At 33.8% G+C, this 13,553-nt stretch overlaps 1 protein-coding gene across 1 annotated transcript; it reads right to left on the bottom strand.

The window, feature by feature from the left end:
• Positions 1-854: 854 nt before the first annotated feature.
• Positions 855-13,107, bottom strand: LOC144447082 (CKLF-like MARVEL transmembrane domain-containing protein 4). Its single transcript, XM_078136987.1, has 4 exons — positions 12,797-13,107; positions 10,036-10,209; positions 7,263-7,361; positions 855-6,097 (listed from the first exon to the last, which is right to left on the bottom strand). The coding sequence occupies exons 1-4, from the start codon at positions 12,911-12,913 to the stop codon at positions 5,912-5,914; spliced, it is 576 nt and encodes a 191-aa protein (XP_077993113.1). The 5' UTR covers positions 12,914-13,107; the 3' UTR covers positions 855-5,911.
• Between the last annotated feature and the right edge of the window lie 446 nt (positions 13,108-13,553).

Below are 13,553 nucleotides of genomic sequence, written 5' to 3'. Positions count from 1 at the left end.
ATTTAGTCTAATTCGATACTACACACAGAACTGGAATAATAGAATGTGCAAGGTAGAATCAGTTTATGTCAGTATATAAATCACAATATTGGCATCACTTGGCCAGTAATTTGAAAGTCAGATCTGACATCAATCTAGTGAAAGGATCAGGAAAATAAACCATTTTTGAAATGAAACCTGAATTGGAAGATATAAATAATACTGAGATTATATAATCAAGTACTTGAAATGTATATTGGTTGTTTTTCATTAATGACTTGTCTTCATAGTTTACTTAGTTGGTGAATATGCAAATTAGGTTGTTATTTATGCATATAAATGATTGATGATGCATATCATTAAATGAGATTAAGGACACATATCACATAAAATTTGATATCATACATTTATCACAGCAGCCACCTGAAATTGTTTGATAGAATAATTCATTTGTCAGCACTTTACAATACACAATACAAATGTATCTACATGTTCATTACATAAGATCACAATTTCAATTCTAATGGCAATTTTTTTTTCTCAATATTACTAGTTTTGAGTTTCTGAAGTGCGAGGCATGATTCGAAAAAATTAGTCAAGAAATAACCCTTTCAAATAAAAGAGATGAGGATGAAATAGGGAGAAGGTCAAAGCTCTATTAAACTGTTCTACAGTTAGGAACAGTTGAGTTAAATTCTGGCACATTTTTCCACAGGTTTCATACAAGGTGAACTCAAAACTTTTCTTCACAACAATTACAATTTGAATGTGCAGGTTATTTGTGAACCATTGTCAATATGTTGACTTTAACACAATATAACAGATAGCTGCCTCAAAGTGTCATGTAAAATCCAAAACAGACATGGAGCCATACACATTAATATAACTATTAATAATACTTCCATAATTTAATAATTACTTTTTTTATCTAAATGTCAAATTTTTCCATAATAATTACTTATTTTTCTAAATGTCAAATTTTTGAAACCTGTCACAAGAATGTTGCAGGGTCAAGTACATTCTGACACAAACACTTATGACTGACAAAAATTATTTTCAATTATTCACCCATAGGCTGATTTTAATTTTAATTCTGATGTGAAAATACATCTGTTCATAACATGACTTTCATACAGATTCTACTAATTCTTAGTCTAATAAGTGGAGATAATTCTACACAATTTTTTATTTTGAAACATGGGGATCTTTAAAACTCATTCTTTTTATCTAATCACGTATTCATATTTGACACATTCTCATCAAATTAAAATTACTAAAGTCATTTCACTTGCTTAAATAACTTACAGCATAACTTTTAATTTTGGTTGAAATATTACATGATGATTCTGACCCAACATCTCCCTTCCTAAACGTAGCCGCCATAATACCACTGTTCACTGTTATCAAGTTATGTTATAAATCCTGTCTATCGTAGGCATCCAGATCTCAGCTGTTCACCACTCAAACTCACTTCATATATCTAACACAACCATCCATTATAGTCAGCAAAAATTTGAGATTTACTTCCAAAAATTGTTTGGTCTCTACAAGTAGACATTTTTTTGTAACTACATTGTACCATCATGTTTTACCAATCACGAATTCTTTGATCACGTATGTTGATTTTATTGTCAACTTCTTCTTTTTTACATCTCTATAAACAATTCACCATGCAAGAGGGAACTTGCAATCCAGACTGAGCATGCTCAGATGCAAAGGACTATGGGATCATACCTGTGGTTATCGTAATACCTAATCTGGAGCTTCTGATAAAATAAACCCCCACAATTGTCAGGGTAACTATGAACTATTTGTGGTTACAAACAATGTAACAATATTGTTTATAATACTAATTGATTAGTATTTATTATCATATTTCCCATGATGCAACATTCAACATGGCAGGTTTGCAAGTTCCCTATTCTAGACATAATTATAGAATGACAAGGTAGATATAATATTTGATATATACCTTATGTATTACATATTTCAGATGTTATCTGCAATGTACATGTAAAAATTGATAACAACAATATTTGATAATGAACATTTGACATAACCCATGATGTAAAGATATCTGAAATTACGGTTATAATTAATTAAAAGTTGATTCACTTCAGACAGGAAAATCCTACAGTATGCAGTTTTTAATTTGAGATAAATCAACATATGAATCAATAATAATAATAATAATGTAATTATTTTAATAACAGTGTGGTTATTATATAGTGCTTTCCCACTCTCTGCTCAAAGTGTTTTACAATTATTACCCCGACACGGATTTATAGTGACACAACTTTACACTTCTTCAACTCCCTGGGGAGCATACAATCCATTGCAATCTCTGTGAGCACATATGATTAAAGCATTCACATTGCAACCTCTATCTTACCAGGTCCTCAATTATACAGCTGGATTGATTGAGGCACAATTTTGGTTCAAATCTTGCCCAAGGACTTTAGCCATTCAGAAACAAATGGAAATGACAGGGTTACACCTGGTGACACACAGAAAAATAATAGTTCTATCAACCAAAAATGCTGTTCTCTTGCTCATTACTTCTGGACCCTGAGCACATTACTTCAGCTTGACTTCAGAACCAATTACAAAATCATTTTGACCCACAACCATTGAAAAAATGTGTCTTTTATTAGAGAGCTCACTGACCTTAGTGAGTCACAACAATGCTTGATCGGTATGGCACAAAAATTTATTTTCACTGTTTGATATACTCTCCTTGTTAAGCAACTTCACTGTTATTTTGAAAAAATATTTTGATGATATACAATCCATCATGGTTGAGTTGAATGCTGAATAGGGAACTTGCAATCCAGACTGAGCATGCTCAGATGCAAAGGACTATGGGAATTATCTGTGGTTATTGTAATACCTAATCTGGAGCTACCGATAAAATTAACCTCCCTGGAGTCCCACCATGGTCAGGATAACTATGAATTGATTATTTGTGGTTAAAAAAAATACTAATTGATTAGTACATATTATCACATTTCCCATGATGCAATATTCAACATGGCGGGTTTGCAAGTTCCCTATATTACTGAACATGAGATACCAGACACTATCATTTCTGACCACAATATTTCAACAAATTTATCACATAATTTCTTATATTTAATATTGAAAAGTCTGTTTCCATCTTTGTAATTATAATATTACTTAATATTACTGCATCATGCATCCTGGTAAAGCTCATAAATACCATCAGTTATTAACCAGACATTTTTACAAAGACAACACATTGATCTAACTATGGTGCTCTTATGAATAATACATATTAAATATTACTTGATGTGTTATTTCTAGTCAAAACTTGACAAAAGTTTATACATTATATCTTATTACTGTTGAAGTCTACTACAAATATCAATTTGGTGTCACAAGTTCTTACGAACAGATATTTATATTCATATCCCAAATACTTTAAATGGATATTCCATATTTGTAACGTGCACTAGTACACATGCATAACCTCCTGGTAACCATAAATTAACAGAGATGTGAAAAAATAGTTATTTAAATTAAATTCCCCCCAAAAAAACCAAAAAAAAAACTCTTAAAACCAAATTTTTGACACTTGTTAACAAAGAACAATTTCTATGATTCCTAGTTAAAATAAAATTGATACATGTCAGAAATTACAGAAACAGTGTAATTTTTTTGCGATATTTTTGGCGGGAAATGAAAGTATGAAGAACATAACAAATAAGCTGATATCTTGCTTGCTGTATTGCATTGTTCATGGCAGGTATTAAGGATTAATGACCCACTGTCATTTGAAGTAGTAATCCAATTACAATGATTAATGATGTAGTTCATAGTCTTCACAACTTGTTTTAAACTTCTCCAAAGATACATTTAACCTTTCATTTCAATTTGATCACTACTTCCCCTTTTTATGTTTGGACTTTAAATTCTCCCTTAGAGGTACTGTACTAGGGATGTTACATACCGGTAATACAACTGCTGGGGGAGAATGGGCTAAATATACTTATCATTTTACTAAGTTTAGGGAGTAGTTTTAGGATGGTAGAATCACTAATAATTCAATTTGGGTATTATCATAGCTTATTTTGCAGCAAAGTTTAAATTTTGCTATATTTAAACACAGTAAATGTAGAAATGTAAGTGTCTATGTCACTGCAACCTATACTCGATATCAGCGAGAGAGAAAAAGTCAGGTAAACATAACTAAAAATTAAAGATAAAAGAAATTTTGATCAAGCTAATATGAGATATGATATAAAAGTATTTCCCCTGTGAGGTAATTTAACATTATTACATAAAAATGAACTCAAACAAACTAAAAAAATTTTTTTGATAAACAAAATGTTCATAACTAAGTATTGATGATTAAGTATTAAACTTTTCTATTCATAAAGTTAGAACATACAGGATTTTTGTTAACATGTGTTAACATTGCAACTAGCAGTTCATACAGCAAAAAAAAAAGTACTATAAATATTAATTTTCATGACCTAATACCCACAAATCTATTACATTTTCATAAATTATATCACTTGTCGTAATGAAAACCTAGATATTGTCACTACTAGAATCCATTGTGATTGTACAGTCTTCAGCAAGTTCTCAACGAATAATTTTTTACTAATTACCAGATTGGTACATTGTGTTCATGTACAAGAAGGCATTTTGGTCACTTGTCTTTGCATTTTTGTCGTCTAGCGAAATTAGCAAAATAACTCTTAAGCGAACATTTCCAGGTTTACAGTAATTTCTGTATGATAATGACTACAACACTGCCTTCCGGTCCCATGATGCATTGCATGGGTAGACACTGACATCACAACTGATACTGTTCGTTATTCAGGGCAGAGGCATGTAATGACCTTGCAACTAGTACAAAGTCAACCAGATATACTTTTTTTTAATATGGACACTTCCTTGTTATATTTTTAAAATCTTTTTTTTGTAATCATAATCATTTCCAATCCAAAATTGAACCTCAGTTTCTCAAGGAGTAAGAATAAATTCTTATTTCCTGTCTAAAATTAGTTGAGGTTTGAGACAAAATGATGGTTGAAGAACAACTTGAACTTTGCTGATGTCATTGTAGTGGTATGTCTCTGATATAATGAAAATAATACCTTAATGCCAAATATAAAAAAAGAATTGCTTCTGGTCAGGACAGATTGTCTAAAATGACAAAACTTTTTTTTTTTAATTCTCAACAAACCTGTCACTCAGTCTACTATTTATGGCAGTTACTGTTCTTTTTATTTAGTACTTTAGTGCAAGTGTGCACATGTATGTGGGGCAGATGTCATTTGCTTGTTCATGATTGGTTCTACAGTTGTCTTCACTGAAGTAGGGAGGGTTATTTTTGTGTTTCCCCACAGATCTGCAGACTGCATAGGCTGAATAAACACCAAAAAAGACGACGTGGGGGTATTTAAGTGATGCCAGAAACAATTCTTCTTCTTTTTTGGCCTACCAGAAGTTGGGCATTATTAAAGGGGAACTCCACCCAGGAAATAAACTTTAAGGTATTTTCATAAACTTTTGGGCTCTGGAGAGTTATTTTACAATTTCACATGTCAATTTTGCTTGATTATCAAGAAACACCAAATTGAAACTATTTTTTCACCTCTACTGTTGTTTCAATGGTGCACCAGTGCATCATGGGTCTTAGCAGAAATGAATATTTATTAGTTGCACAATACATATTCATGACTCCTAAGTGCTTATTTCCTTCAGATACATAGATACATAACGTGAAATCATGATACGACTCTCCTGAACTCAAAGTTTAATTTCCTGGTGTGGTGTTCCCCTTTAATTCACAAGACAATAAGGGAACTGGAAGTAATCAAAACTATAATCTTGAAGTGAGTCCTCCGGTTACCATAAACTTTTTTCAAGCTATTTTCTTCTTGTTTGAGTCTGATATAAATTAAGGACCTGGTTCGTATGCTGGAGGAGCTTCGTGTTTGGTTTCTGTGACAACCATTTCAGAGGTACGTGCTGGCTGCGAAGTTGTAGTAGCACCACCATCTGGTGTCCTGATGCCACCTCTCCAATCACGGAATAAAAATGCTCCCTCTACTGCATAGGAAACAAGCGCAAAGAAACCAAACACCTGTTTTGGAAAAATGAAGGAAACAATTATAAAGAATTATTTCAGTGTATGAATGATATTTTTTATTTTATTGTTTGATCTATAGAAGTTATCAGAACTCTCTGAAAACAGACAGCATGATCTCCAGTGCATACATGTATGTGTATTTATACGTCACATGTCACTAATCTCGCATTCTGATTGGTCGAGAGCCCTGCACTGCAGATATGCAGGCATTTTTTTCACCAATAGCCATATTTTGCTTGTGGTATCACATGATCACTGCAAGTTCCCTTGTAAACAAACCTAGCAGACAACCAGAAATCCAGCTACAACCAGAATTTCCAACACCAAATTTATTATCAAGCGTACAAAATATCATTGTTGTATACATTGTAACAAGAGTTAAGTAAGAGTTAGGGTAACCCCAAATTTTGGTGTGTCACTAGAAATTGTGTGTCAAATTGGCTTAGATACATACTGTATATATGTATATAACATACAAAATATATTATAATATATATCAGTGTTTGATCTAGGATTTCTAAAATGGGGGCCATGAGGGCTCCCTGCTCAACAAAAAGGGGGCCATTCCAAAAAAATGAGGGCCATGCAAAATGAACCAAATTTTAGCCCATATTTAGATTTCTGAAAGCAAGAAGATAATATTAAATTATTGATAAACACACACCATTTGGAAAGCTAGATACTTTAGTATTATGTGTACCTGAACTGTGTGAATACTGTAATACCGAAATCTAAGATGTGCTCACAGTATTAGTTGTCGGAAGATACCAACCATACTAAATATGGACTGTATGAGAACAAACAAAAGACAGGTAGGTATTTTTCAGAATCCTTTATCGCAACAAGCAATTGAGAGCATCATCACACAAAATAGGGAACTTGCAATCCAAACTGAGCATGCTCAGATGCAAAGGACTATGGGATTATCTGTGGTTATCATAATACCTAATCTGGAGCTACTGAAAAAATTAACCTCCCACAATGGTCAGGGTAAATATGAATTGATCATTCGTGGTTACAAACTATGTATCAACATTGTCTACAATATCAATTCATTGTATTTATTCTCACATTTCCCAAGATGCAACATTCAACATGGCGGGTTTGCAAGTTCCCTATTGCCTAGCTCTTGATTAGAACAAAGAGTTATAAAACTTACTGCTGCTGCTTCTAATCCTGCAATACCAAAAGAATTGGCTGCCACAACAGACGATGATATCAAATACATAGCACAAACTCCACAACAATAGAAAAATTCCTGCAATAAATATACAGAATGGTGTGGTATGAAGTGACACCAATACATTTTAAAAGTTGCACACTGTATTAATTATGATTCCAATTTTTGACTGATACCAATGAACATAATGCTAAAGATCATACAATATGCGATAAAAAAAAATTATTTTTGAATAAAACTATAACATTCTATATTGGTCCAAAGTGCAAGCTATATGTTTTATACAAATTCAAACAACTGTATCGCGATCATTTTCATTTGAACAATTTCCCAACTTGACACCCAAAGTAATATTCACACTAAACACCAAGGCAATCGGTCCTGCAGTTTTTGACTTTAAGTTGTCAGCCGCCCCCCGCCCCACACACACACACACACACACACAAGTGTGCGTGCATGTGTACATATATACATACATACGTATACATACATACATACATACATACATACATACATACATACATACATACATACATACATACATACAGACGACAGACAAACATTTTGCAATTTCTATAGCACTAGTACTGAACCTCTGTTCAGTTCAGTTCTGTTAAAAACAGTGTGACAGCTGGATACAGATGCACAAAGGGGCTTCAAAACAGAGACAATGAATGTGTATTTATTTCAATTCTTTCCTAATCTTTGTACCCAAATAATAAAATAAATTCCTAGAGAGAGAGAGAGAGAGAGAGAGAGAGAGAGAGAGAGAGAGAGAGAGAGAGAGAGAGAGAGAGAGAGAGAGAGAGAGAGAGAGAGAGAACATCACTAAAACATAACCTTCCTTTATGGCAGGTAAAAAAGGGGAAATACCAATATCTATTGATGTAAAATGCACAAATAATGATGTTTATTTTATGCTGACAGACCTATCACATGAAATTCACCCATACATGTGCATTTAAGTGTTTTCAAATCAATGGAATTCTAGGTTAAAGACACTTTTTGTCCCTATGCATTAGACTTCATATATCAAACAATGAAACCAAATAAAAGCTTCTTGATGCAATTGTATTATGTGTGGATAATGTTGAATTACACTTTACGTTGTCCTAAATACACCATCAACACTAACAAGGGACTCTATTCATTGGTAAAATGTATGCAGAACAGGTAACATAATGAACAGCATAGCGATTAGAACTACAGGCTCACCACAAGGTCAAGGTTCCAGCAATTGGCAATATAATAGTCTAGTTCCTATATGATACGAGTTACGATCACTATGATCATCTTCACTCGTTACGTCTGATACAAACAGGGATATATGAGATTGAATAATATTCAAGGTGTATGATATTGTAAGCAAGTGCGAGCTTATATATGGGCTTTACCTAGTTATGATATAATACTATATATTCCGTATATATGGCATGCTTTTTTAGGTCTTTCACTTCAGAATCTGTCAGCTGCAGTCGTGTCAAAATCACTTTATGGATGTCAAAAGTAGAATACAGCAGGTGTTCATGGAGTATCATGTCAACACAGACATAGATGTATATCAATTACTGGCCAAAGTATCATTATGGATATATCCTGTGTTTTTTACAAAATAATGTTACAGTGTATTGGCAACTGTGTCAGTTTGACCTATATTCCCCTATTCTATTTAATAGTACCAGGGTTCACCAACCTTAAAACAAATACACTGACATAATAATAACAATAACAATAATGCAAATTTTTAATGTGTATTTTGTCTTGAGAGCTCAAGGGGCTTACAATTATTATCCCTGGCACCACATTAATGACACTTTATACTTCCTGAACTCCCTAATACGTGTATGTGTATCAAAGTTGTATCTCTATGTTTAACACTTTCAAAGATATTGTACAAATGTGATAGCAACTAGTTAGTTAAATTAATTGCATCATAAAATAATATGACATTTGTGAATATGACCAGTATGATACAGTACAGTTCAGTATAACAGTACAGTATGGTACGATGTGGTACGGTATGGTAAAGTACAGGACAGTATAATATAGTACAGTACAGTACAGGATGGTATAGGATATGATAGTACAGTATGGTATGATACAGTACAGTACAGTCACGTACAGTACAGTACAGGACAGTACAGTACAGCACAGCACAACACAACACAACACAGCACAGCACAGCACAGCACAGCACAACACAACACAACACAACACAACACAACACAACACAAAACACAACACAGCACAGCACACAGTACAGTACAGTACAGTACAGTACAGCACAGCACAACACAACACAACACAACACAGCACAGCACAGCACAGCACAACACAACACAACACAACACAAAACACAACACAGCACACAGTACAGTACAGTACAGTACCCCTCACAAAACCTTACCCCTATAGCAGGGTCCTTGGGGTGCCAACTTGAATTATAAAGTGAGCATGCTCAAGAGTCAAATGCAAAGGACCATGGGACTATTTCCAAAATACCAAATGAATATATTACCACAACTGGGGTCAGGAGATTTCTCCCAGAGACACTAGGTAACCAAGATTACATTTCTTGTACATTATAATTATGTGTCAAATTGTATCCAAAAGTGATCAATTAAAGTTTATCAATGGAAAGATACATGTTCAATAACAACCATTTAAGTATGCAAATTTCAAAGTCATGACCCTTTTCTTCATTATTTAAAAAACCCAAATATGGAGAGAAAGTAATGCAACATGTACTTACCACAATAATCCAAGGAATTGGAATCCTGTACAATAGTCTTGTCACATAGAATATTATCAGTATTAAAGTCAGCAAGAAGCATGTCATGGAAACAAACTGATGGAATTGATATTCTGAGTAAAACCGATAGCGCCAGTCTGATGTCGCACAGATAAAGGTAATCATGTCCAACACCTGCAGATAACATAAATTCATGGTGATCAAAAAACATAGTATAATGTATAAATGATTGTTTGCTAATTTTTTGTCAATTTTTATGACTGAAAAATGCATGAAACCACAGGGGATAGGCAAATAAATAAAAAAAATTCAAGATTTTTCAGATTTCTAATATTATTTTCTGATTTTTCTCTATACTTTTCAATATTACCATCATAATTATCATTTCCTTTGACTGTTTTTTCCTATTTCTTCCCATTATCACTGTCTTATCAGAGTACGTACAAATCACTTCTGTCAAATTTGGGGTGGTCTTCTTTTTTGTTTAAACATTCAATATAAGGCTGAATGTCTTAGATTCAAATACCACAGTTCAAATTATTACTAAGTCGGTTTGAAAAAAACAATTGTCTGGTAGAGTTATAGAAAAAGTTGCTCCAGAACAAAAAAATAATCCTATGTATTCCTTGTGACTCAACTGATAAGATAACACCAATGTGAGAACCTGGGACTGAAACCCTGGCCTTTAATTTACCAAATCATATCACACATGTAATGCATTGTGTGGACAAAATGAGTATTAAAATTCATAATGCCTCATTTAAAGCAAACACATGACAGGTTAGTGTCTCATTATGTATACTTTAATAACCATTGGAAGCGACTACAATACAATGTACAAATACATTATTAGAGAGAGTAGTTTCTGAAAATAAGCTTTATTTTACCAAATAACACACGTAGGCCTAACTGTCATAATGCTGCTGATCATATTCCCATGAATAATTTTGCAACTAGACATTAAAATTAATCAGCATTTTTTGTACAGTCATTTGCACGCACACACATACTCACATATAAATAACCCCACACACATACAATGTACATACCCACAACACACACATACATACCCACAACACACTATACATACCCCACATACATACACATACACACACATATACACATACCCCCCACACACACACATACCCACAAAACATACACACACAACACACACACACACACACATACACACACAACATACATACATACATACATACATACATACATACATACATACATACATACATACATACATACATACATACATACATACATACATACATACATACCCACAACACACACACACACACACACACACACACACACACACATACCCACAACACAGTGACATACACACTTTAGCCTATACCACTCGTAGTACTCTGAACCTATGAGTCCAGTTGTTCTTAAAATGGAATAGACAGTGTAACTGTTAATAAATTGCTTGGGTTAGGTCTCAGACAAGAGTCAATCAAGTGTTTCAAACACGTAAATAATTGACAACTATCTACAATGTTATTTACTTTACATATTCATGAATTATACATTACTATGTCTCCACTGTGCAAAGGTCAATTGAGGTCAACAGATTTGTCACAGCCACCTGAAACAACAACTCTTTGATACCGAGAGAAGACAACTAACTGACAAAAATGTAGAACAGTGGACAATATCAAGACACTCACTTTTGCTGTTTGGTTTTGTTTTGGTTTAATTACTAGCTATACACATGCACGGAAGTACATACTTCCACAATATATCAAAATTGCTGTATTTGTTCTGTCCATTTTTATATTGACAGTTATTTTGGTTATTTATAACACCAAACAAATGCTATAATTATATTACTGCTACAAACAGTTACTAGTTTCAGGTACTTAGGCTTAGACTGTAAGATGCACCATGTTGTTCAGCTCTTGGGGTTGTTAGGTTGATCTGCATCATGACTCCCTAGACCCCCTGATCTGAAACTGATCTGCATCATCTGCCTTGACTCCCTAGGAGACTCCCTGATCTATATCCCATCTCCATTGAGTTGACAATGTACTAAATCATTCCATTAAAATACAGACAGTGTGTCAGAAGATATATATATATATGCATACATGCATGGTCACTAACTATCACTCACCCATGTCAAGAATGCAGAGTATAAACAAGCAATGGGTGTGACCCACTTTTTGGTAAAGACAAATTACAATACTGGTTTTCCATCAAATAACCGAGAATTACTTGAAGTTGAAGGGTCTTTTTAACCTGAATGCTGTTTACTATATGCTAAAACTAAAACATAGCCATAATTAAATATTAATATCATAAGCCAGTAATGAAAAATTTTAATCAATTTTTCTGGACAGTGAATTCACTTTGTACTACAGTGTAGATACATTTTTGTATATAGTATCGGGGCGTGAACACATACATTTACACTGACACTGTGTACCTCGTTTTAGCAAGTACCAAAACAAACCCCTGTGTACTTTACTTTGGCAGCTTCAATATCTGGAGAGCATAAAATATTGTGCAACAAACAATTTGAGGATATAGAATACGACCATAATATACTAGTATATATATATGACAAATATGCAGGCAAACGCCGTTGTTATGATACATGGATGCTGGGTGTGTCGTGTTACTGGTTTATGTTACACAGACCACAGAGGCATGTTTGCTATGTGAACCATCTCACGTACGTATGATAGCTATAACTTTCACTTTCAAATACAAAAGAAGCATTTGAATATTTCGTATGACTTACACACTGTACGATTTTGATAATTCCTCGGATCGTCTTGAAGTAGTTTATATCACAACTGATAGCGGGTTGAACTCGAGTGGTTTGAGTTGTAGTGACAGTTGTTGTGGTTGACTCCATCTTGAATCTTTATTTTTTCAGGCTCCTGTGTCGCGTCGCGTCGGCAGTAGTTCGACTATAATCCTTTAGTAGTCTCTTTTAAATGGCAACCTTCTGATTTGGTTCCCGTAAGACTGTACCCGTTAGCTTCCGAAAGTTTAAGCTTCCTGTATCAACGACAGTTATTTACCGAAGAAACCCAGAAAGAGGGTAGAGAGTTCAGCCAAGCAGGTCACTTCCTTGCATCACGTGAATGGGTCAAAGGTGAAAGTTAGTGTTTCTGAGTCACCCCCACATGTTTTATGGAATTTAATAAATCATGTTTCTGTATTTCATCGTCATTATTGACAACTCACTTGGTTACAGGTGTATACAATTTAATCAGTTACCGTCTGTATGTCAACCCATTATGATTTACAGTGTAGCTTAGGCTTTCTGTGGCAATTTCATATTTACACAATACAATGACAGATTCCACATGATCTTACGTTTCGACCGCAGTCACGAGTACAGTGCCAGAAAAAAACCCACTTTCTACGTCATATTCAATGGTATTTTTTCTTTGTGATGTGTAGGCAGGTTCGTGATGTTATTAATAGCCGTTTATTTTATTGTACGATTGGATTTTCTTATACTATTAAATATTATTGTTGTTGTTTTC

Source organism: Glandiceps talaboti, chromosome 16 (assembly GCF_964340395.1).
Source record: "Glandiceps talaboti chromosome 16, keGlaTala1.1, whole genome shotgun sequence".
Lineage (NCBI taxonomy): Eukaryota > Metazoa > Hemichordata > Enteropneusta > Spengelidae > Glandiceps > Glandiceps talaboti.
This window is presented reverse-complemented; position numbering and strand designations above follow the sequence as displayed.